Source organism: Schistocerca nitens, chromosome 8 (genome assembly GCF_023898315.1).
Source record: "Schistocerca nitens isolate TAMUIC-IGC-003100 chromosome 8, iqSchNite1.1, whole genome shotgun sequence".
NCBI classification, from domain to species: domain Eukaryota; kingdom Metazoa; phylum Arthropoda; class Insecta; order Orthoptera; family Acrididae; genus Schistocerca; species Schistocerca nitens.
The window spans coordinates 211,106,279-211,132,965 of NC_064621.1; the positions used below are offsets into that span (position 1 = coordinate 211,106,279).

At 42.2% G+C, this 26,687-nt stretch overlaps 1 protein-coding gene across 1 annotated transcript in view; it reads right to left on the reverse strand.

Moving 5' to 3' along the window:
- The window catches only part of LOC126198605 (uncharacterized), a 92,204-nt gene that overhangs the window by 49,581 nt on the left and 15,936 nt on the right, over positions 1 to 26,687 (reverse strand). The window contains exons 2-3 of the mRNA XM_049935057.1: positions 13,260 to 13,623; positions 9,014 to 9,164 (exon numbers count right to left, since the gene is read on the reverse strand). Coding sequence (XP_049791014.1) covers positions 9,014 to 9,164; positions 13,260 to 13,623 — 515 coding nt within the window. The remainder of the gene's footprint in view (positions 1 to 9,013; positions 9,165 to 13,259; positions 13,624 to 26,687) is intronic.

The following is a 26,687-nucleotide window of genomic DNA, read 5'->3' on the forward strand; positions in this document are numbered from 1 at the left end:
GTGGTGTCTACTGTATTCCTTACAGTTGTGGCTTGTTGTATATTGGTCAGACTATAAGCCTGGGGAGGACTGGTGTACTAAGCATAAGTGTCACACATGAGTACAATAGCCGAGCAAATCCGCCACTGCAGAACACTGTCTTTGTACTGGTCCTCCTAAGGAATATAACAACACACAGTTTCTGACATGCACCTCCGGCTATTCAGATAGAGTTATTAAGGAAACATATGAAATTAAGTTAGCAAGTAACATTATAAATAGGTGTGGTGAGTTTTCCTTAAACTCTGCAAAAAAGAGAACAAAGTTAATGTTACCTCACCCAGCAATTATTAATTTCACTGTTGATAACTTTTGATGTTGGGCATTTTTGGTTTGTGTTATGATGCTAATGTTTACAGCGTGTGAACGTGTTATCTTCCAAAATTTCTTTGCAAACTGAGGTTTTAAATTCCCTTGCACACCTCTTACTTGCAGCAGTTAAGCCTTGAAAATCGCAAAATATCGGTGGTTGTCAATAACATCACACAGCTGCATTCCCATGAGTTATTTGGACATTGTATCCATTGGAAAGTCTTGCAACGTTGGTACACCTTCTCGAGATAAGAACCCTAGTTAGAATAGGACTGTAAAATTACTGTATGCATACTGTTAATTTTCAAAGCCTTTTAGTGAACTCTGTACATACATAAAATCCTTTATTAGCTTGTAAAAACCATATTATGTAAAATGCTTGTAACAGAATGATAACAACAGCTTGACACAAAATACCATGCACCACTGCGGTCACCACTGTTTTATAATACATGCTGAAATGTGCAGGTAAACGTTCAAACTCTGGCACAATTGTTGCTCTGATTTCTCTCAGATTCAATGAAATATAAATGAGTAAGGCACCCGACAACAACCATAAAAGCATTAAGTAATCAATCATCACTTCCCACCCACAATTTCAATGGTCATCTGAGCCAGCTTCTGCTTGATGTTGTGTTGCTAAATTGCTGATTTAAACTAGTCACTTGACATGTAGGGGTCTAGACTGATCCCGCCACATCAATACACCACTGCGAGCCTGGCAGTCAGCTCCAATTGTGTTGCCACTTTCACTGCTTAAACCATGTGCCAACCAGTCCTCTGTGACCCCTATAATAAGAGATTAGGGTGACTTTTAAATTTACATGCCTTACAACTTGAGAGGAAACTAGTCAAAAGAGGGAAACACGATTGCACAAACCTAGGACACTTTCAAAAAGTGTGTGTACTATGAGGGAATATTTTGAGAGAGAGTAGGTTTTAGGAGCGCCTCTTGTTTGTTTGGATAACATGGTGGAGCAAACTGCAGTTGCTGTACAGATCAGCAAATGATCAGTAATAAGAATTGGCAAGGAAAAGTTTGTGGAAGAAGAATTAGATGAGACATCTAAATTTGCGATGCCTGGGAAAAAGGGATGACTCGAGGGGAAGATCACCAAACTTGACTCTTTTCAAACAGATGCAATTTGTCATGAAATACATGCATATTTTTCAAGGAAAGAGGATCTGACACTTAGAAAGCTATATGCCACCCCTGTAATGGCAGACCTGTTTCAAAGCAGTAAATCACCTTTGCTATTAGTTGTTACATAGTCATGATTCCACTGTAAATCGATTTCTTTCAGCAAGTTATTAATGGAATGTCAACATATAAAAGCTTGGCATTGTCATTTTCTTGGCAAACTAGTAATGACAAATTCTGATGACATTGTTTAGCTTGATAAAACATAGGTGAATGCAGGACAGAGTTTAAAAAACCAATGGACAACTGATGCCATTAGCAGTAGTACGGCAGCTCCAATCAGCAGAAGGCAAGAATAATTGCAGTGCATACCAGAAAGTCAAAAAGTTTAAATTTCTAATTGCCTGTGGTTATCCAGTTCAAATAAGACCTCCAACTGCCATGAAGAGAAGCAGTAGGGGAAATATTTTTGTGAAATGCTCTGAAGACTGTGTTTTGAAACATAATGAAAAACTCCATAAATGTTATGGATAACAAAGGCCCTTCCATCATTCAGTTCTACAAGATAAGGTTCCCAGATAGGTAAAGAGGTAAAAAGACATTGTTTGCTGGCCGGAGAAATGTAAAATGCAGTTTGACAGTAAGTTGAAAAGTGCAGAATTATTAGAAACTGTGTCACAACAGAAGCCTAAGTATCCAGTTTACCTTGTGGATGAAATGGAAAAAAAAAAAAAAATAAAAAAATAAAGGCACAAAGTGCTCAGACTATCTTTCTACCATTGTCATTTGGCCTGGCTCAAATGCCATATTGGTACAGAAATTTAAAAAGCAATTTGGCTGAAAGAAGCAATTGAAAAAGTGAGACCAGAAGACTCCCAAAAAGTAGTGAATTATGTGAAATGAGTGATATAGCAAGCACTTAATAATGAAGGTATACTACAACAGTGCTGAAGACTTCATTATATTTGTCACAAAGAGTAGGACCTGACTCTAACCCTGAGTCTGAATTAAGCAGCATATCCTCACTGTCTGACTAGCATATAATGTACTTTAATGAACATCTTACTTCCATTAAATCTTGTGTTTGTGAATTTATTTTGACCAATTCCTCATTCATATTGTGAGACTAAGGAACGCTGTTCAACTAGCTGCCATCACCTCCTTATGGTAAGTCAGACAGCACTTGGTCTTTCAGGAATCATCAGGAAAAAAAAAAAAATGCTGAGAGTTCAGTGGTTTTTGAGATGATATGAGCCCGCCATATGAGTCCTCTTACTTAGGTGTAGGATATTTGAATGGAGGTGCAAAAATGGGGTCATGTGGTGCACTGAGGAGTTACTGAGACATCATTCAACCAACAGTCAATCGTTTCTGAGAGCTTCACAATCACTTGTCTTTTTCCCAGTGCAGCCTAGCGGTGGCCAAGCTGAGCCCAAGCTGTGTGGAGGTACAGGATAGTGCATTAATGCCTGGCAAGAGATCAGTCGGAGCGGCCCCTGGCATTGTCTAAGGTCAGTGTTGCAGCCTCGTCTTAGGAGGGTTCAGTGACCGACATGTCTCTGGTGTCTGGTGTGGCTGTAGACATCTCTCAGAGCCTCAGTGCTCTCACTGAGTGTAGCTAGGCATAGGCTCGACCCTAGAAATCTGAGTGCTGCTGTTGCTGGCTGTCAAGATGGCGTGTCGATGGAAGACCTTACAGCAACACGGCGAACAGCCCAAAAGTTGGTCCCAGCACACAGCTGGTAAGGAAGTACTTGGACTGCCCAGGGTCTGGCACTCACCTTCAGGTGTGACCAACAAAAATGCAGCTCACAAAGTTGAAGTTCCCTCCACAGCCGGAGGGCTGCAGAAATTGTGGCAGTAAATTCTATGCTAGAAGTGGCTGGCAACACTTTGACGTATTCGTGGAGTCATCCTGCAGCCAGTAGAGGTGTCCTTCCATTGGTATCAGTGATGCCACACTCTGAGCACTAGTGGAAGGAAGGCAAAGGTTTTATAGCTGTAGATGACATGATGTGCCAACACTGATGACTAAGTGCGCTCCCATTTTCCCAATGTGCTGCTGTTCTTTGTTGGCCTATTGCTTAGCTTCAGAGCATTTTTTTAATGCAAAGTTTGCAACCCAAAAGGTGTTCTTGCATCATCCCTTGTATATTTACAACACATTGCCCAGTTGAAAAAAAAAAAAAAAGGTTCAAATGGCTCTGAGCACTATGGGACTTAACTTCTGAGGTCATCGGTCCCCTAGAACTTAGAACTACTTAAACCTAACTAACCTAAGGACATCACACACATCCATGCCCGAGGCAGGATTCGAACCTGCGACCGAAGCAGTCGCGCGGTTCCAGACTGTAGCGCCTAGAATCGCTCGGCCACCCCAGCCGACCTTGCCCTGTTGAAAGAATAGGTTTCTGTCTGCTCTGAATTTTTTGTCAAGATGCTGAATTAGGTGTTCCTGATGCTCCCTCCCCCTCAGTCTGACAATGAGCTCCATGATTGTTTGTACTTTGCTTCTTTTGAGTGCTGACAATGGTTACATCATTGTTGTGTACTTGAGAGGCATGCTCCACTTAGCATTGTCCCAGTCAGTTTCACCAAAATTTTATTTCTCACTTAATTACTATTGTGTTGTGTAACATTCCCCCACTCCTTTACAAAATTTGGCTAGAATTTTTACACTTTACCAACTAATACACATTTTCCATTAACTCACCCTTCCTGGGATATCTCCCTTCTAAAATTGAAGCTAATTTCACAAGTCATAATCCCCTTCAGATATTACACTAATTCCTAGTCATATTTTATGGCTTCTGTCTTTGCCTGCCTGGAGGTTTTTTTAGCCAACTGTTTTAGTACATCATCTGGGACTATGTATTTGAAACAAAAGTTTCCCCTGTGTTTGCTCAAAATACCCAGTCTCAAAACTATTTCTAGTACGACCAGATACAACATATTGGTTGGTAGCTCCACTTACCTCTCTTAAATTACAGCTATTCACAGATTGACTAAACATTGCAATGCCTTTCCTTTTCAAAACAAACTTTGTTGTGTCCTTGGCGCTTTACTGTGCACAATGCATCTTAGTGATGCCATACTCAGTTTAAGTGATTCTTCTTTCACGATAACAGAATCTTGCATTGTTGTCTCACTTGTAGCTGTCTCCTTCTGGTGAAACAATGTCTTGCCAAATTTGACTGTGCTTTAAAGGACAATTATGCAGCTTTTTCTCTTACCCTCATTACTTACATCATTGTAAGCATTGTCAAATTCACCCTGAACCTCAGACATACATTCCTGAAAGGAATAGTATTTGTCAAGTCACTCATTAGCCTTACAAGCATTTCCCCCTTGCTTCTCTCCTCTCCTCCCTCCTTTGGAGAAGATGGCACCATTAGAAATGGTGGTAAATCAACATCCTTTGGAAACAAATGTACCTGCACTCCTCCTTTATCCTAAACATTTGTAGCACAACTAACATCATCAAAAGCTTTCTGCACATTTTTCCATAGTACCTACTTTAATATCACCATCTGCAGTTCCACTGTGCAGGAAATAAAAATCAGTGACACATGTACTTTCATTACCACCGACACAGACTTCGTGACCTCAAAACAACAATCATTATCACCCAGTGGTGTAGATACTACTGCACCTAAATGAATATTACCCACATTGCTATTCATACGGCCCACGCTTACGTTGTTTGCCACTGCCACATTTTCAAAACTGTTGGAGCTGATACCCCTATATTACTTTCTTTAACCGCATCTGCACACAAATAGTATCTTCTAATTCCTAATCTTCCCATTCATGAAATTGTCTATCCAGTCGTTCAATTCCATCCTACTAACAACCAAAATGTGCACATGCTCAAAAATTCATGTTCCTTATTATTCACTGTGCCAAGCAAGCAACAAACTGTCTCTGCACCCATCCTTGCAGTGTACTATTTTGTTGAGAATGGCCTCTAGTGATCAAGGCACCCTAATTCCTGTTTAACAAATGCTTCTTTTTACTGCACTTATCCTCCTTTCTACTTTTGCAGTCAAGTGCCTTATGCCCAATCTCACTACATTCAAAGTGCTGTGACTGTCGACACTGGATCTTCACATGGCCACCCCATGCACATCTACAGCATTTGATGTCAGATGAGAAGACACCAATGTCACCCGTTTCTGAGTCACAATATCCATTTCTTCCAGCTGCGTAGCAATCCTGATACCCGAGATCAATCACCACCCAGCATGACATACCCACTGAAATACCCCTTACGAATACAATCAAGGCCCTATTTTCTGCTTCTGGCAAGAGGGTTCTATCTGTCTCTGCACTGTGCATTAATTCGTAAGTCTGTGAATTCACCATACTAATTCTGTCAGAGAATGCCACTACTGAGTCATTGTGCCTCTATTTTAATCCCATGAGCTTTTCCCTGAAAAATCTGGCACTATTTTGCTCACAATAGCATTGTGTAAGACCTTCAGTCAGCTGGTCAAATGTCGGTGCTTTACCAAGGGTATCATGGTATGTGACATTGTTTTAGAGTCACCCAGAACCATAACTTAGCTGCAGACAGATACATCGCATTGGACCAAGTCGATAACTGAGATGCTTCCTTCACAATCATCCATAAAGGCTGGTACATCCTCGGATTTTTTCCCAGAAAAGGGCATAATGAGACTATCTGCTGCAGGAGAAAAGGATGGAATAGGTCAAGTAACCAAAGTCTTGGTATCCCCTCCTTGTGCTTGTGTCAGCCCAATTGCTGCAAGTAATGATTCAAGTTTCCTTTGCATTTCTTCACTAGCCTGGCTCTGTTCTGTTTTATCCTGGAGCAGCATGGCTACCTGATTTTTCAAAACATCAACGGTTTTGCTCAAAGTTACTGAACACATTTCACATCATTGTGAAACCTTCATTTTCAACTACACCTCAGAACAAGTGGGATGCCTTTATACCAACACAATATTAATAAACAAAAATAACTGCGTCATCAATCTTTCCTATGCATCACAGCCCAGCAGGATTCAGTGCACTGCCATGCTTCATGGCCAAAACTTCTAAAGTTTTGCATTTTACTGGCATTGCCCTGGTAAACGGAAATTCATGCCTTGTTAAATTATAATACTGGCACCTAGTTGGCCTTAAGTATTCTTCCTTACAGATACTGAAGAACTGTGGTAGGTCTACAGGTTCCTGTGGTCTAAACAATGTTGCTTTCAAATTCTTATGCAGATCCTTCTAACTCAACATTGCCCCAAAACTAAATAAAATAGGCCAACAAAAACTGGTAACTCACTGCACCGCATAATGGCAGGTGTCGATGGCTGCTGATATGCAGATGTGGTTCCTCAACAGCGGCGACAGCCGATGTCAACACTTCTGACACCAAATTTGTAGACACCCGCCATATGCAGCCTTCTTTATGGATGTAGGATAGTTGAGTGGAGGTGGGGAGGTGAGGTCCTGTGGTGTGCTGAGGCTCTAATGAGACATCATTCAACTGAGTCATTTATTTCTGAGAGTTTTACAATCACTCTGTTTTCTTCCCAGTGCAGCCCAGCAGCAGCCATGCCGAGTCTATGTTGCATGGAGTCACAAGACAGCACATCAGCACCTGGCGAGAAATCTGCTGGTGCACCCCTGGCATTATCTCAGGCCAGTGGCACGGTCTAGTCCTAGGAGGGTACGGTGGCCAGCGCATCTCTGCAACCTGGCGTGACTGTGAGGGCCTGCCGCAGCCTCAGTGTTCTCACTGAATGTAGCCATGCTTAGGATCGGCCCCAGAAATATGCAAGCCCTTTTTTGGTTGTCAAGAGTGTGTGTACACGGAAGACCCAACAGCAACACGGAGGGCAGCCCCAGCGTACAGCCGGTAAGGCAGTACTTGGACTGCCCAGGAATGGTGCATAAGCACCCTGCTCTCAAATTGAACAGTTTGTAGATGGACAGATTGGTTCTTCATTCATGAAAGATCAGCCTGGGCCTCATCCTTGGGTAATCACTGGTGTGTCTGTAGTTCCCTCCACAGCTGGATGGCTGCAGATTCGTAGTAGAAGATTCCAAGCTGGCAGCGAGTCGTATTCACCGGTCATCCTCTGAGCACGAGTGGAAGAAAGATGAAGGTTTTATAGCTGTACATGAGAAGATGCCCCCTTACTGGTAACCGAATGTAGCCCCTTTGACAGAACAGCATTGCATCTGCTCTACACTTGTTGTCAAGGTGCTGACTCAGGTGTTCCTGACGCTCTCCCTCCCACAGTCGAAGGCAATGAACTTCCTGCTTGTTTGTACTTCAGATCTGCTGACTGTTGACACTGGTTACGCCACTGTTAAGTACTCGACAGGTTGTCCCAGTTGGTCTCAACAAAATTTTATTCATCACTTAATTTCTAACATGCTGTGCAACAACAGCAAAACAGGCTTAGAAGAAAGACAGCTCACGTCACTTTTGCACTATCCAACAGGCACTTATAACCTGTTCATGCAATATAAAAAACTGAATTATTTTGTAAAACTATGATGCGAACATTTTAGGCTAGGCTTTTTTGTGACTGTTATTGCTATAAAACAAAACAACAAGTTTATTGTTACCAGTCACTGTTTGTTTATATCCTCAATGCATTTCGAAGTTTACATGTGATGTATTACGATAGAGAAAGGAACATGTGACCACTGAAGACACTGCCACAAGTTTCCCCAAAATTGTAACACAACACACACATATGTCAGACAAACATGTGTAAATCCATCTAATAATGGAGGTTTAAACCTTCAAAACATGTTGTGGATATAAATAAACAGTGACTCGTAACAGTAAGTTGGTTGTTTCATTCGAAACTATGATGCCTTGTACAGTTGACTCCTGTGTTCTACCTCTTTTGATGTCAGTTAACTGTCTTCCCACGTTAAGTTGATAATACTTGTTTCCCTGATGATTTAAGATTGAAACAAGCCTACAATAGCACAAAAAAAAGTTACTGATATGGCAGTTTTTTTCTGCATTAATCATTATTGTAATGAATCACACAGGTACAGTTGGTCCAAGTATTTAATGTGGAATGAACTATTAACCGATCACAGGCACAGGCCAACAAGAAGATACTACCACAAAATTCTTATTTAAATTAGAATCTTGTGACTAACAATATGAGTTTTTGTGGCAATTAACAAATCTACTCCATGTCTGCAGCAATACCTAGATACAACAATGATGACATCGCCAACAATAATGAATATAAGTAGTATTTTTAGTGGTCATTTTAATGAGATATGCAAAAAATAATTTTTTTAGAGCTCAGTTTATTGTAATGTCTGGAGAACATGTTAACTGCAACTAATTCATAATAGGCGTGAATGATTGCACTCATATACCACTTATTGTAAAAACAGATTTATGTCACAAAGCACTGTGGTCACTGCATTTCTTTGAAACATCACTGTAAATGCAGAAGCAAAATGGAAAAGAAAACCTTTTAGTAATATGTGAGCTGATGAACTTAACTAGGCGATCTTCCTTACCTCACCATACAGGTCTGCATCAGATGACATGTCAGTGACCAGCTTGTAAATCCAGTCTCTAAGTTAATAATTTTGATACTACGGTCCTTAGAGGTAGAAATTAACAGGTTGTGTCTCACATCCCATTTTGTATTCTGGATGAACAAGTTACCTGTAGAACTTTCAGTAGTTAAGAATACAAAGATTAATACAACATGCATAAATACTAAAATCGAACAAAAGTTAGAGACAATGAGGCAGGTACCAACTATACAATGTTCTAGAAGTTAGCAATCTCTAAATTTTGAACTTACGGAAGAGGTGAAAAATCCAACAAGATTCAGTGTCTAGTTTCCAGAACCATTCAAGCAATCTCTTACCCCAGAAGAAAGAAATGATAGAAAACTGGAAAAGAAACAATGTAAAGGAGAGAAGATAAAACCCAAAAAATCCACTAATGTGTACAGACCGAAGCAAAGGAAAAACCCACAAACCACAAGTGACACAGAGAGAGAGAGAGAGAGAGAGAGAGAGAGAGAGAGAGAGACTGCAGTAAAGGACGTCACCATATCAGCCATGATTAAAATTCCAGAATGTTACTATTGAGCTTCAGGTAATCCACAGGTCATAGATGAAAACTAACATAAAAAAGAATTAATGTCTGTTGAGGGGAATGAAAGATGCAGGAAGACAAAAGAATAGTGAAAAGCTTACAAAGAATGCAGGTGACATGAGAAGGAAAAGCTTTGCTAAAAGATACCAATAATCCAAAAGGAAGATGCACGCACGCCATAAGACTGAATGAGGATGGAAAACAAAAGAAAGAAAACTATGTGAAATTCAAATAAGAAGGAGGGGGAAAACATTATTAGAGATCTAGTTAATGCACAAGATGAGGAGCATGCCGTGGAGCTGTTTATCATCCATGAAATGGAGATCCATATGACTTAGTGATGAAACAAAATCATAGGTCCTCATTATTATTTCCCAGGAATGTTCAGGTGCAAGATATTGCAAGTACAAACACTTGTCTTCATTCATTTTAACCAAGACTTGATGGCAGTCAAATCAGAATGGAACACTAGTCAAACCATGCACAGTTGTTAACTGATAACAAACACGTACATACTCTCAGTCTTGGCTACATAAATTTTGTCACTGGAGGGAAAGTTGATTGATTTTAAAGTATTCATTCAGCAAGTTCTTTCTTTGGCACATCAGATCATTAATTATTGATTGTTAGCTACGGTAAGAGAGGTAGCATACAGGTTTATCACACTGGACTCTCTCATTCATGAGGAATGGTGTTCAAATCCTCACACGGAACCCCCCACCCCCCTCCTCCCAGCAGAAAAAAAGCTCTTAAAGTGATGTTAGATTATAGCCCTTGAAGAAGGTGAAGACATTTTCCTGTTCCAGTCATGGCTAATATGAATTTGTGTCATGTCTCTATGATCTCATTTACAATGGCTCATTCCTTTCACTTATCAATAGTGTAGTATGGAAAATGAATACTTTTCTTGCAGAGATTTGTGACAAGTTATAATTTCATGCCAGACCAAGACTTGAATATAGTCTGGCAGGGAATTTTAACTTGTCATGAGTATTCATCACAATGGATACCGTTCTCAATATTAAACAAACAAAGGACTGTGAAACTGTATTAGATTTGTAATAAATACTGCTGCATGTACTTATGTAAAAACAAGTTAGCTTCGAGTACTACAAGTTTTCATCACATCACCTCATGGCATTGATCATCATATCATACTATGACTTGTCCAATATTGTAATGAACCTGTTTCATACATCACCATGTGCATGCCTTATTTTATTCATGTTATAATATGGCATGATACGAGCAAAACTCACAATTTTGTCTCCAAGTAAACTCAAAATGGTAATTTCTGTGATATGACTATACATAAGATCCATAATCCATAACACTCCTGATAATAGGATCTATATCAGATGAAATACATCTGCCCACTACAAACTTCAAAGGTGTACTGGAGGAGTGGTGGGGTGAGTGGAGGAATGTAATACAATTTATTGGAGCAAAGCATGTGTATCATTATAAATGCAATATTATCTTCATAAAAAGATGTGGAAAGAAACTTGGCTAATTCTTCTTTAGAAATTTACCCATAAATACTAATATTTTTATTCCAACAATATGAAAAGATTTGGTTGCTACTCACCACATGAGGAAGTGTTGAGTCACAGAGAGGCAAAATGAAAAAGACTGTTAAACATTTAAGCTTTTGGGCAAATAAGTCCTGTTTCCAAAACAGAAATCACATGGACATTCACACAAAAACAACTCTCTCTCTCTCTGTCTCTCTCTCTCACACACACACACACACACACACACACACACACACACACACACACAGGCGCAGCCACTGTCTCCGGGCACAGGGAACCCACTCTGTCCAAAAGCTTAAATGTTTAGCAGTCTTCTTCATTGTGCCTGTACATGAGTCAATGCTTCCTCTATGTGGCAAGTAGCAATCTATCCTCTTCATACAGTTGCTCCGGACACTGCGAGAGGGCTGTACAAGCAATGATCACACGCACGGCACAGCGGACACACCATGAACCGCGGTGTTGACCGTCGAATGGCGCTAGCTGCGCAGCATTTGTGCACCGCCGCCGTCAGTGTCAGCCAGTTTGCCGTGGCATACGGAGCTCCATCGCAGTCTTTAACACTGGTAGCATGCCGCGACAGCGTGGACGTGAACCGTTTGTGCAGTTGACGGACTTTGAGCGAGGGCGTATAGTGGGCATGCGGGAGGCCGGGTGGACGTACCGCCGAATTGCTCAACACGTGGGGCGTGAGGTCTCCACAGTACATCGATGTTGTCGCCAGTGGTCGGCGGAAGGTGCACGTGCCCGTCGACCTGGGACCGGACCGCAGCGACGCACGGATGCACGCCAAGACCGTAGGATCCTACGTAGTGCCGTAGGGGACCGCACCGCCACTTCCCAGCAAATTAGGGACACTGTTGCTCCTGGGGTATCGGCGAGGACCATTCGCAACCGTCTCCATGAAGCTGGGCTACGGTCCCGCACACCGTTAGGCCGTCTTCCGCTCACGCCCCAACATCGTGCAGCCCGCCTCCAGTGGTGTCGCGACAGGCGTGAATGGAGGGACGAATGGAGACGTGTCGTCTTCAGCGATGAGAGTCGCTTCTGCCTTGGTGCCAATGATGGTCGTATGCGTGTTTGGCGCCGTGCAGGTGAGCGCCACAATCAGGACTGCATACGACCGAGGCACACAGGGACAACACCCGGCATCATGGTGTGGGGAGCGATCTCCTACACTGGCCGTACACCACTGGTGATCGTCGAGGGGACACTGAATAGTGCACGGTACATCCAAACCGTCATCGAACCCATCGTTCTACCATTCCTAGACCGGCAAGGCAACTTGCTGTTCCAACAGGACAATGCACGTCCACATGTATCCCGTGCCACCCAACGTGCTCTAGAAGGTGTAAGTCAACTACCCTGGCCAGCAAGATCTCCGGATCTGTCCCCCATTGAGCATGTTTGGGACTGGATGAAGCGTCGTCTCACGCGGTCTGCACGTCCAGCACGAACGCTGGTCCAACTGAGGCGCCAGGTGGAAATGGCATGGCAAGCCGTTCCACAGGACTACATCCAGCATCTCTACGATCGTCTCCATGGGAGAATAGCAGCCTGCATTGCTGCGAAAGGTGGATATACACTGTACTAGTGCCGACATTGTGCATGCTCTGTTGCCTGTGTCTATGTGCCTGTGGTTCTGTCAGTGTGATCATGTGATGTATCTGACCCCAGGAATGTGTCAATAAAGTTTCCCCTTCCTGGGACAATGAATTCACGGTGTTCTTATTTCAATTTCCAGGAGTGTATTTTGACATGGGATACGAGGATTAAAGTATTTGAACTGTTTGATTATTAGGGAGACAAACTCTTGAGAAATTAAGTTTTTATCTTCTGTTGTATGCTATTTCTGAGGTGATGATTATCTCTGCTTATGCTAGGCACTTCAAAGCACTGGGCTGAAAAATATTACAAAAGCAACCAAAAAATCAAAAGTCCCAAAACAAATTAATTGTCTAAGGCTATTTCCACATTTACCTCACATGTGAGGGCCTATGGGAGTAGCTGGTGACAAAGAAATGTTGAAACCATAAGCATAAACTATTCTGTGAACATACACAAACACATACAACCATAACATAATGAGTGTTCACAAAATTATAATCAGTGAACCAACCTTTTGGATTATATATCATAAGTCCCAAATCTGTAACAGCACGTGCATGATGGAATACTCCTCCCAAAAAGCCACTGAATCGACTCCAAAATTTGATGCTGCCATCCTTATGCCCAGTTACAATACAAGAACCTGAGGCCTTCACACTCGTGACCCACTCAAGTCTCTCCTCGGATGAGAAAACAGATCTTACAGTGCAAGGTGTCTTTTTCTTCCTCATCCACCTGCGCCATGCTTTATAAACACAATGCCAGTTAGTCTCTGTACCACAGTGGGACCATCCTGGGTATAAATTACTTGTGATTTCTTCAAGAACCTCATTTGGTATTTCTTTTTCACAGCATTTCTGCCAAATACTGGTCCTCTGTACAAAAATAATTAATCAGCAGGATACACTAAAAATAAAAAGTAATTTGAGGAAATGCAACAACTTACCTACAGATGAATTATGAGCGGTGCATAAACAGATGTAAAAGATGAGAAAATCACATTAGTTTAAGATATTTTTATATTATTTTTGTGACTCCTCCCTAACACCCCGCTCCCTCAACCCACCCGCCCATTTACACACACACACGATTTGCATTTAAAAATTGTTAGATGCAGTCCAGTAAGGTTTCTGCTTGGACGGAGTAATAGTATAAAAAGTGTGTTGAAGTTAGGAGCCTATGGAACCAGGAAAATCGAAGATCCTTGTGAGACCGGATTTTAACTAGGGCAAAAGTGTGTTTTCTGACCAGGCAGAGATATAATGACAAGTGTATAAACTGGAATTGGTTGGAGAAAAAATGTCACCAGGCAGGGATTAAAAATGAAAGTAGCCATAAAGAAAGTAACTTTCCAAAAGAAAAGAGCATTGTGTTAATAAGCAGAGAAGGGCTTCAGATGGATAATGAAGTGGATAGAGTAGTGTAAAATGTGTACACTGTAAAAGAGGAGGAAATGTTTGTATTCGAAAATATACTACCTCGAAGCTGCGTATGCAATAGTAATTAAATATGTGCAACTGAAAAGTTGGAGACTGCAGTGACAACTATGGCTGTGTTACACATTGTGCACCCACAGGAGTAAAGAATGCTATGGTTGTGTTGTTTAATTCTTCAGCATGATTATGTGATCTTTGAAATGTGTCACCAGTCATTTATCTGCAGGTAGTGGTTTCATTCTCTCAGGATTTATCTGCTGTTTTAATTGCAGAAATCCAGACATAGAATAAACACTATGAATATCTCTTACACAACAGAAAAGTGAGGCGTATGAATATAATAATAATAATAACAACAACAACAATAGTAACATATATGTGCCTGAAACAGAAACTGGTTTATAGCACTTTTATAAGAAAGTCTAACAAGCTACATAGATGATAATTGGCAGATTAAGTGGCAATCAATCATTATTTACTTAAAAATTTTCCTTATAAAATTTGTGTACAATTGTTTCAATGAAAGGATTTTGTGTAATTTCAAACACAGGAACAAACTCCTTTGACACAAACATACTGTTTACAAAGCAGTGGCAGGGGAACACACACACACACACACACACACACACACACACACATACACACACACACACACAAAAGGATTTAACTCTTACAAGCTTTCAGAGCCAGTGGCTTCTGGCAGAAGAGTTGAAGGGGAAGGTAGAGGGATGAAAGAAAAGGACTGGAGAGGTTTACGGAAAGAGCTAAAGTTCAGAAAAGCCACCCAGAACCCCGGGTCAAGGGGGACTAACATTTGCGATGAGAAGGAAAGACTGATTGTTCAGAACTGCACTGGATGAGATTTGAAAACCTGAGAGCTTAAAGGTGGAAGACAGGGTAATATGCAAAACAGAGATTAGTACTAAAACATCGTGCATTGTATGTAACAGAGGTGGGAGGGGGGACGGTGAAAAATAAACAAGTCACAAAATGAAAGATGTAGAAAACTAAAACAGAGAGAAGAAAGAAGTAGTTACTGTGAATAAATGATGAGACACAAGGAATTAACGTAAATTAAGGCCAGGTGGGTGGCGAGAACAAAGGACATGTTGTAGTGCTAGTTCCTGCCTGTGGAATTCTGAGAAACTGGTTTCTGTGGAAAGAATCCAGATGGTGCGAGTGGTGAAACAGGCACTGAGGTCACGATTGTCATGTTGTACAGGATGCTCTGCAACAGGATATTGTGTGTTGCCTGTATAGATCCTCTACCTATGCCCATTCATCCTGACTGATAACTGGGTGGTAATCATGCTGATGTAAAAGGCCAAACAGTGTTTACATAACAGCTGGTATATGGCATGTATTGTGTCACAGGTGGCTCTCCCTTTGATAGTATATGTTTTACCAGTTACAGGGCTGGAATAGGTGTTGGAAGGAAGGTGCATAGGGAAAGTCTTGCACTGGGGATGGTCATAGGGGTAGGAGCCAAAGGGTAGGGAGATGAGAGCAGAAGGAGCACAGTGTCTGAAAAGGATAATGCAGAGATCTGGGTGTGGTGGGCAAAATCTCAGACAGAATGGATCTCAGTTCAGGGCAAGATTTTAGGAAGTCATGGCCTTGTCTAAGTAGCTGATTGATACATTCGAGACCAGGATAATACTGGGTGACTAGTGGTGTGCTCTGAAGTTGTTTTTTTGGAGGGACTGCTCTGAAGTTGTTTTTTGGAGGGATCAGCAGTACCAGGATTGGATGTGATGGCCTGGAAATTTGATTTTGAACTAGGCTGTTGGGATAATTACATCCAGTGAAGGCTGAAGTGAGAGTTGTGGTGTATTGCTGTATAGTGTCTGCATCCGAACAAATATGTTTGCCTTGAATGCAAATGCTGTATGAGAGGGGACATTTGACATGGAAAGGATGGCAACTGTAGTATGTTTGATGTAGACAGAAGTGTGCAGCTGGCCTTCAGTGAGGATGTGGTCAACATCAAGGACAGTGGCATGGGATTTGGAATAGGATCATGTGAACTTCAACTGGGAAAAGTTATTTAGAGATTCCAGGAATTTTAACAGGTCAGCCTCACCATTAGTCCATATGGCGAAAATGTTATGAATGTATCTAACCAAAACCAAGGGCTGAATGCTTATGGTTCCCAGGAAAGCCCCTCCAAGCAACCCATGAAAAGGTTGGCACAGGAAGAAGCCATCCTGGTTCCCCTGGCCATACCCCTGATCTGTTTATATTTCTGCCTCTCAAAGGTGAAGTAATTGTTGGTAAGTACAAAGTTGATTAAGGTGAGCAAGAAGGATGTCATAGGCTTGGAATCAGGTGGGCATTGACTGAGGAAATGTTCAGCAGCAGACAGACCATGTATGTGGGGGATGTTGGTATAGAGGGAGATGGCGGCAAGCATGGCTTTCAGACGATATAGGAAATGGTTGGTATCTTTAATATAGGTTGGTATCTTTATACTATGGGTTGCAGGTTTTGATCAACTAAGGTTTGGTGGGTTCTTTGAAGCCAGCAACCACAGGACAGCCTGGATGATTGGGTTTGTGGATCTTAGGAAGAAAGTAAAAGGTGGGGGTGCATAATTTGGGTGGGGTAAGAAGTTCTGTGGATTGAGGCGTAAGTACTTGTGAGGGGCCTGAGGTTTTTAGGATGGACTGCAGGTCAGTTTGAATCACAGGGATGGGATCTTAATGACAGATGCTGCATGTACAGGTGTCAGACAGCTGGTGTAGACCTTCACTAACTGTTGGTCAAGTACCGCAGTGGTAGATCCTTTGTCTGCTGGGACAATAATTGTGGAGTTCTCAGCTTTTAGGGAATGCAAAGCCTGAAGTTCTTCTGAGGAGAGGTTAGGGTCATGTTGTAGGGACCTGAGGAAGGATGTGAAGCAATGCTGGATGTGAGGAATTCTTGGAAGGCCTGTAAAAGTTGATTCTGAGGTAGTGGGTGTGGGTCAATTGGGATCATGGTCGAAACTGTTCAAGGCAGGGTTCAATGTCAGACTTGCTATTGGAAAGGTTTTGGGGTTGGGTTGCAAAGTGATATTTCCAGTGGACATTACGTGCAAAGGAAAGTATGCCCTTTACCAGAGCAGCATGGTTAAATGCAAATTTATTTATTCAATTCTTATTTATACAAGTCTCTTGTAGACACAAATCTTGAAAAAAATAAATAAATAGATACTATCTGGAATAACTGTAGATACAAAATACAGTGCACAATGTGAACTCAGTGCACCATGACGATGCTGACTGCTGCAAGTTAGTCATCACATAATGAAAATGACAAAAAAAACTAGTGGTAAATAAAAGATAAACTGTAAATGAAAAGAAAGAAAACAATCACATATACAATATGCACTGAGGCAACACGTTATGGGGTACCTCCTTTTTACTGGCTTACTGCAGCAACTCAGTGTGGCATGGACTCAGCAAGTTGTTGGAAGCCCCTGCAGAAATACTGAACCACGCTGCCTCTACAGCCATCCATAATTGCAAAAGTATTTCTGGTACAGGATTTTGAGAATGAAATGATCTCTTGATTATGATCCATAAACATTTGATGGGATTGATGTTGGGCGATCTGGGTGGCCATATCATTCTCTTGAATTGATCAGAATGTTCTTAAAACCAATCACGAACAATTGTGGCCCTGTGTCATGGCACATTGTCATCCTTAAAAATGTCATTGTTCTTTGGGAATATGAAGTCCAAGAATGGCTGCAAATGGTCTCCAAGTAGCTGAATGTAACTTTTTCCCATCAATGATAAGTTCAGTTGGACCAGACGACCAGTTGATTCCGTGTAAACACAGCCCACTCCATTATGGAGCCACCACTAGCTTGCTCAATGCCTTGTTGACAACCTGATTCCATGGTTTTGTGCGCTCTTCATCACACTCGAACCCTACCATCAGATCTTACTGGCTGAAACCAGGACTCATTTTACCAGATCACAGTTTTCCAGTCATCTAGTGTTTAAGTGATATGGCCACGAGCCCAGGTGTGCACTGCAGGCAATGTCATGCTGTTAGCAAAGGCACTCGCATCTGTTGGCTGCAGCATTAGCCCATTATCACCAAATTGTGTCGCATTGACCACATGGATATGTATGTCGTACGTCCCACATTGAATCCATACAGTGCTGCTCGTCTTTCAGCACGGTATGCGGACACTGCTGCTCTCAGTTGTTAAGTGAAGGCGGTCACCCACTGTGTTGTCTGTGGTGAGAGTTAACACCAGAAATTTGGTGTCCTTGACACACTCTTGACACTGTCGATCTCGAGCTATTGAATTCTCTAATGATTTCCAAAATGGAACGCCCCATGCATCTAGCTCCAACTACCATTCTGCATTCAAGGTCTGTTAAATCCCATCATGCAGCCATGATCGTGACAGAAACCTTTTCACGTGAATCACCTGAGTACAAATGGCAGCTCTGCCAATGCCCTCCCATTTTATACTTTGTGTACACTCTACTACTGTCAGCCGTATATGTGCATATCACTATCCCATGACTTTTGTCAACTCAATGTACAATTTATTGACAATAATATGGAAAGGACAGATTGCTACTCACAAAAAAAAAAAGGAAAGAGAGAGAGAGAGAGAAATAAAAATATATATGTGCTAAACAAGTAAGCTTCTGGCCAAGAGGCCCTATTCTGAAGTACATGCATGACTGTGCATGATGGAAGGTGAAAGGATAGCAGGGTAGGGGTGGGGGACAAAAAGAGTGCTGGTTGTGGAAGCATATAGAGACGTGGTGGGGAGAGGGTACGGTAACTAGGTGCAGCGCACATGATCACATTAATGGTTTCACAGGTTGCCCTCCCTTTGATGCCTTGAACTGGACTTGAGTAGTTGGTGGTGGGAGGATGTATCGGACAGGTCTTGCACCTAGGTCTACTACAGGGATATGAGCCATGAGGCAAGGGATTGGGAGCAGAGGTGGAGTAGGGATCCCTGCTCCACCCAGTCTCCTAACCACTTAATGGACCTAGATGCAAGACCTGTCCCACGCATCCCTACTCCATCCATGCTCCTAAGTCCTTACCTTATGGCTTATATCCCTGTAACAGAGTTAGATGCAAGATCTGTCACACACATCCCTACTCTACCCCTGCGCCTAAGCCCTTATCTCATGGCTCATATCCCTGTAACAGACCTAGATGCATGACCTGTCCCACACACCCCTACTCCACCCCTGTTCCTAACCCCTTACCTCATGGCTCATTTCCCAGCAACAGACCTAGATGCAAGACCTGTCCCACGCATCCCTACTTCACCCTTGCTCCTAATCCATTACCTCATGGACCATATCCCTGTAACAGACCTAAATGCAAGACCTGACCCAAGTGTCCCTACTCTACCTTGCTCCTAAGCCCTTACTTTAATGGCTCATTCCCCTGTAATAGACCTAGATGAAGACCTGTCCCACATGTGTCTTCTCCACTCCTGCTCCTAACCCCTTACCTCACAGCTCATATCCTTGTTAATAGACCTAGATGCAACACCTGTCCCACACATCCTCCCATCACCACCTACTCCAGTCTGGTCACAAGTATCACTATTCCCATCATAGGCAGGGCTACCTGTGAAAGTAGTTGTGTGATCTACATGCCAAGCTGCAACCACTGTCCTGCATTCATCCCTGTCTATACACGTGAATAGCCACTGACAAACTGTGACCAAGAAACAGCTGGACTACCCAGTTGCTGAGCATGCTGCCCAACAAAACTTTCTTCACTTCAATGACTGCTTCAAAGCCTGCGAAATTTGGATCCTTCTTATCAACACCAGATTTTCTGAGTTGTGCTAGTGAGAACTCTCCCTGCAATATATCCTACGTTCCCATAACTACCCCGGTCTCAACCTTCGTTAGCCACTGACCTTCACCCACCTATCCCCCTTCCTGCTCCCACTTCATCACAACACAGCCTTCTATTTCACCAACACACACAGCATCTTTTTACTTCTCTCCTCCCCCCCCCCCTTTCCCCCTCGTCACCCACAAAATCCACCTACCGACTGTGACTGTCCCTTCCCATCCATGTCCCAGCCTCCTCCTTACGCCCACCACCTAGACTGCTTCTCTCATCATGGTGCAGTTGCTCGCAGTCTGGCCTCAGCAGCCACAGTTGTCATATATACAGGCTGGTCCATCTGAAGTTTTGGATGAGATTATTCGAAAACTATACATTGGGTAAAAATAGTGGGTAAGACAAGTTTGTAAGCTCAAAGGGAGACATCAAATGATACTACACATGACCTCCAGCCCCCGCCCCCTTGGGTGGGGCGAGAGGCAACTTTTAAATCTTAAATGGAAACACCCATTTTTTTTATTGCAGATTCGGATTCTCCATAAAAAAGTAATCAACTTTTGTCTGAAACATTTTTTTAAACCATTGACAGATGGCGCTGAAATAGAGAAAAATTAAAGTTGGCAAAGAACTCTGATTTACTTAGAATTATCTGAGACAGAAGCATCAAATCGATAAAAAATGTGCACCAATTCTTTTGTTACGCCAAATTAAGCTATTTTTGTACAAAATTTACTGTACCCTTCTTTTAGTGTAACTCAGGAACAACAAAATGGACGCTGTAGAATGACGTTCCCATGGGGTGCTTCATTAGTGTGAGTTCCCTTGCCTCTTACATGTTGGGGTGCTTCATTAGTGTGAGTCCCCTTGCCTCTCACATGTTGGGGTGCTTAATTAATGAAATTAGACATGGTGAAATTGTTCAAAATTATCCCCATTTCCTTCAATGCATAAAGTCAATGGTCTGCAAAAGCTGTCCACAGTTTTGAGCAGCACATCCCGTGGTATGGCTGCACATGCTCTTCAAATGCATTGCTCCATATCGTTTTGGGTTGTGGGCTGTCTGTCATAAACAATATTTTTTACATAATCCCACAAGAAAGTATCAGGAGATGTTAGGTTTGGTGAACGTGGAGGCCACTGAATTGGTCCACTGCGTCCTATCCACTGACCAGGGTACCGTAAATTTAAAACGTTCCACACATTTTTAGCATGATGGGGAGCAGCTCTGTCCTGTTGGAACCACATTTGTTGCCTAGTTTCTAAATCAACTCTTTCATTAGCTCCAACAAATCATCGCGGAGAAGTTGTAAATAAGATTCCCTAGTAACATTTCAGTCAAAAAAATATGGTCCTATTAAGTAACTGTTTAAAATTCCACACCAGACCATTAATGACCATTTGTGTTGATTGTCAACGGGTCGGTGCCAGTGTGGATTGACAGGGGACCAATAATGACAATCATGACGATTTAATTTGGCATTGTTTTTGAATGTGGCTTCATCGGTGAACATAACGTATCTAAAAAAATCATTGTCACCTCTTATCATTTCCAAGGCCCATTGGCAGAAATGCACGCATATTTGCATATCTTTCAGTGTTAATGCCTGTGTCAGTGTGATATGATACGCATGATGCTGATGTGCCTTCAAAATCCTGAAAACAGTTGATTTCGGTATTCCAGTTTGTCTCTGAATCACACGACTACCCATTTTGGGATCCAGTTGAACACAGACAAGAACGGTAAGGGTACAAGCATCATTTTCATTGTATTCGCGATGACGAGGTGGACAGTGCATGTATCCATTTCGAGCTCATTGAGTGCAATTAATAATGTTTTCACTTAGATGTCATCTGTTTGGGAAATGATCTGCATACAATTGCGCAGCTGCATTGTAATTGCTATGGCATTAAAATTAACATCATATAAACAATCTCTGTAGGAGAATATGATGATGTCCCATACTCCGAGGAGCGTAGGGGACGATGCGGGAGACCCGCACTGCCGTACTAGGCAAAGTCCTAGTGGAGGTGGTTTGCCATTGCCTTCCTCCGACTGTAATGGAGATGAATGATGATAATGAAAATGACAACAACAACACACAGTCATCTCAAGGCAGGAAAAATCTCTGACCCCGCCGGGAATCGAACTCAGGACCCTGTGAGCGGGAAGCGAGAATGCTACCGCAAGACCACGAGCTGCGAACTGTAGGAGGATAGTGAACCATGTTTCGCTAAAGAATAATTTACTTTCATCAGCTGATGTTTATGGTTCACAATCTGAAAGTGAAGTGACGTCTGATCGCATTTCACCGACCTTTATACTGAGCCATAGTTCGCAGTTTGGCCATGGTAGCGCCACAGATTACTTTTTTATGGAGAATTCGAATCTGCATCCATTTAGGATTTAAAAGTTGCCCCCCGCCCCACCCAAAGGGGCAGGGCTCGAGGTCACATGTAGTACAATTTGATGTCCCCCTTTGAGCTCACGAACTTGTCTTACCCACTATTTTTACCTGATGTACAGTTTTCGAGATAATCTCATCCGAAACTTCAGATGGACCACCCTGTATGTGAGTGTGTGTGTTACTTACTTCAGAAGAAAGCCTTTTGGCTGAAAGCTTACTTGTTTAGCAATACTTCTGCTGTGCCTTTCTCTGACTAAATAGCTCCAGTATACAGTGAGTAGCAATGTACTCTTTTCATAATTTTGTCATTATTCCATCCTGGATTTTACATTGTTTGATACAATTTATTGAGTAGGGTAGTAGAACAGGATGTAGGTACAAAGCAATCAATGCATCTGTGAGTAACAAGGTGGACAGAACCATTTATTGTATGTTTCATGTTTCTACCTTCTTCATTTATTTCAAAACTTCAGACTTTCAAAAATCTTCAAGTAAAAGTCTTGGCACTTCTTTTGCAATTTTCTATTTCTGTTATCATTTTCTTGTGTACCTGTCAGGCAGTGGCCTTTTGTACTTCCTGACATTGGGCCATGACATTGTGGTAATCATTGTGGATCTTGGAGAATGTTGAAACAATATTATGGTCAATTTCATTTATACCAGTGTCAAAACAATCAAGAAATATGTTTTAATGCATAGCATTGCAAGAAATCTACAGTGCGTAGAAATGTAAGAAGCCACAACTGCAACCAAGACTAAACTGATAATATACCACCAACCGAAGATTTCATTTACTGGCCATGTTCCTCCACAGTATATGTTTTATCAACAGTCTACAAGTGACTGTAATTATATTACAAACATGTCATTCAAAGATATACCGTACTAAACAGAGTGGAGATGGTTGGCACACGGTGTCAAGCTTGGGCATTAAAGCACCTGTCAGTTCCTCATGACAGTGAAAACATTAATTACAAAGTGTTTCACAAATATTGTGAACAAGACAGAAAGCAAATTCCTCAAAAATTAGAAATACAGCTTCCATTGATTTTTGTAGCTGTAGTGAATATTTCCATCTTGAAGTTAATACCATCACTAAACAGAGAAACTTAGTATCCTGCAACATCAATATCAATGAGTCACAATTGTGTATCTCATCTTAGATTACTGCCCAAGTGTGTAGCATCCATACAAAATAGGACTACCAATGGATACTGACTGTACACAAAGAAAGGCAGCATGAATGGTCACAGGTCTGTTTGGCTCATGGGAGAGTATCATGGACATGCTGAAACATCCCGAACTGGAAGGCACTTGAAGACAAATGTAAATTGTCCTGCTAAAAGCCTACTTTAACAAGTACAAGAATCAATATTAAGTGAAAAATTTAGAAATGTACTTTGGCACCCTATGCACAACTGCTGAAAGGATCACAAAGACAAGCATGGACTAATTACAGCACCCACAAAGGCATTTAACGCTTCATATGTGAATGGAATGGGAAGAAACCCTAAAATGTGGCACAATGCTAAGCACTCTCTGGCATGCACTTCACAGTCTGTAGGGTATGCATGTTGAAGTATGGATTTTTGATTCCGTATCATGAGGTGAGGGAGTTTTTGAGGCTGTGGTAAGTGCAGTAGGTCTGTAAAGCAGAGTTTATAGGGATGTGGGGGAGGTTTGAAGACTGTTGTAGATGTAGTGGATAATGATAGTCCAAGGTGGGAGTAGGAGGTGAACAGGTTGTGGAGTTTTTTGATGTTGTGCATGCTGTTCCTGGAGGACAAGAGTTTGTGAGAGATGTGATACAATAATTTGGGATTGTACAGCATGAGAATTTTACAGATGGAGAGGAGGTGTTGCAAAGAGGTTTGGGCCTGATTTACATGGTTTTGTCGGACTAGGTTGGTGAGGGCAAAAGCCTGGTGGAATCTGGAGGTCATTATTGATGGATGGGTGCAGCCCGAGATGGGTAATTTGAAGGAACGGCCATTTGGGGGATCCCATGACACAGACAACAACGCAGGAACAGTATGTAGGACTGGGTTCTGGCTAAAGATAAGGAAACTTTTGTATATTGGTGCAGATGGAAGAAGCAAGGATCTAAGGCAGTGAATTAAAATGTGTAAAAATACATAAATAACATAGAAATATGTGCATAAAATATGCAAAACTATGTGGAAACAAATCACAAAAGGACGAAATGGATGAATAATGGGGACAACAGATTAAACCTGAGGGAGTAGACGATAGTGGAATGTGAAAACGGACCGAAATAAATGTGAAAACACAATGAGATTATATATATATATATATATATATATATATATATATATATATATATATATATATATATATATATATATATAGGGAAACATTCCACGTGGGAAAAAAATATCTAAAAACAAAGATGATGTGACTTACCAAATGAAAGTGCTGGCACGTCGAAACAAACACAAACACACACACCAAATTCAAGCTTTCGCAACAAACTGTTGCCTCATCAGGAAAGAGGGAAGGAGAGGGAAAGACGAAAGGATGTGGGTTTTAAGGGAGAGGGTAAGGAGTCATTCCAATCCTGGGAGCGGAAAGACTTACCTTAGGGGGAAAAAAGGACGGGTATACACTCGCACACACACACATATCCATCCACACATATACACACACAAGCAGACATCTCACAAGCAGACATATTTATGTCTGCTTGTGTCTGTACATGTGTGGATGGATATGTGTGTGTGTGTGTGCGAGTGTATACCCGTCCTTTTTTCCCCCTAAGGTAAGTCTTTCCGCTCCCGGGATTGGAATGACTCCTTACCCTCTCCCTTAAAACCCACATCCTTTCGTCTTTCCCTCTCCTTCCCTCTTTCCTGACGAAGCTAGAATTTCGTGTGTATGGTTGTGTGTGTATCGACCTGCCAGCACTGAGGGAAACATTCCACGTGGAAAAAATATATCTAAAAAGAAAGATGATGAGACTTACCAAACAAAAGCGCTGGCAGGTCGATAGACACACAAAAAAACACAAATATACACACAATATTCAAGCTTTCGCAACAAACTGTTGCCTCATCAGGAAAGAGGGGAAGGAGAGGGAAAGACGAAAGGATGTGGGTTTTAAGGGAGAGGGTAAGGAGTCATTCCAATCCCGGGAGCGGAAAGACTTACCTTAGGGGGAAAAAAGGACGGGTATACACTCGCACACACACACATATCCATCCACACATATACAGACACAAGCAGACATATTCAAAGACCTATAAATATGTCTGCTTGTGTCTGTATATGTGTGGATGATATGTGTGTGTGTGAGTGTATACCCGTCCTTTTTTTCCCCCTAAGTTAAGTCTTTCCGCTCCTGGGATTGGGATGACTCCTTACCCTCTCCCTTAAAACCCACATCCTTTCGTCTTTCCCTCTCCTTCCCCTCTTTACTGATGAGGCAACAGTTTGTTGCGAATTTTGTGTGTATACACACACACACACACACACACACACACACACACACACACACACACACACACACACACACACACACTCTCCATCAACCTCCTGGCCCCACCGACACCCCGCACCCCTACCTTCTTCCTAAAATCCACAAACCCAATCATCCCGGCCGCCCCATTGTAGCTGGTTACCAAGCCCCCACAGAACGTATCTCTGCCTACGTAGATCAACACCTTCAACCCATTACATGCAGTCTCCCATCCTTCATCAAAGACACCAACCACTTTCTCGAACGCCTGGAATCCTTACCCAATCTGTTACCCCCAGAAACCATCCTTGTAACCATTGACGCCACTTCCTTATACACAAATATTCCGCACGTCCAGGGCCTTGCTGCGATGGAGCATTTCCTTTCACGACGATCACCTGCCACCCTACCTAAAACCTCTTTCCTCATCACCTTAGCCAGCTTCATCCTGACCCACAACTTCTTCACTTTTGAAGGCCAGACATACCAACAATTAAAGGGAACAGCCATGGGTACCAGGATGGCCCCCTCGTACGCCAACCTATTCATGGGTCACTTAGAGGAAGCCTTCTTGGTTACCCAGGCCTACCAACCCAAAGTTTGGTACAGATTTATTGATGACATCTTCATGATCTGGACTCACAGTGAAGAAGAACTCCAGAATTTCCTCTCCAACCTCAACTCCTTTGGTTCCATCAGATTCACCTGGTCCTACTCCAAATCCCATGCCACTTTCCTTGACGTTGACCTCCACCTGTCCAATGACCAGCTTCACACGTCCGTCCACA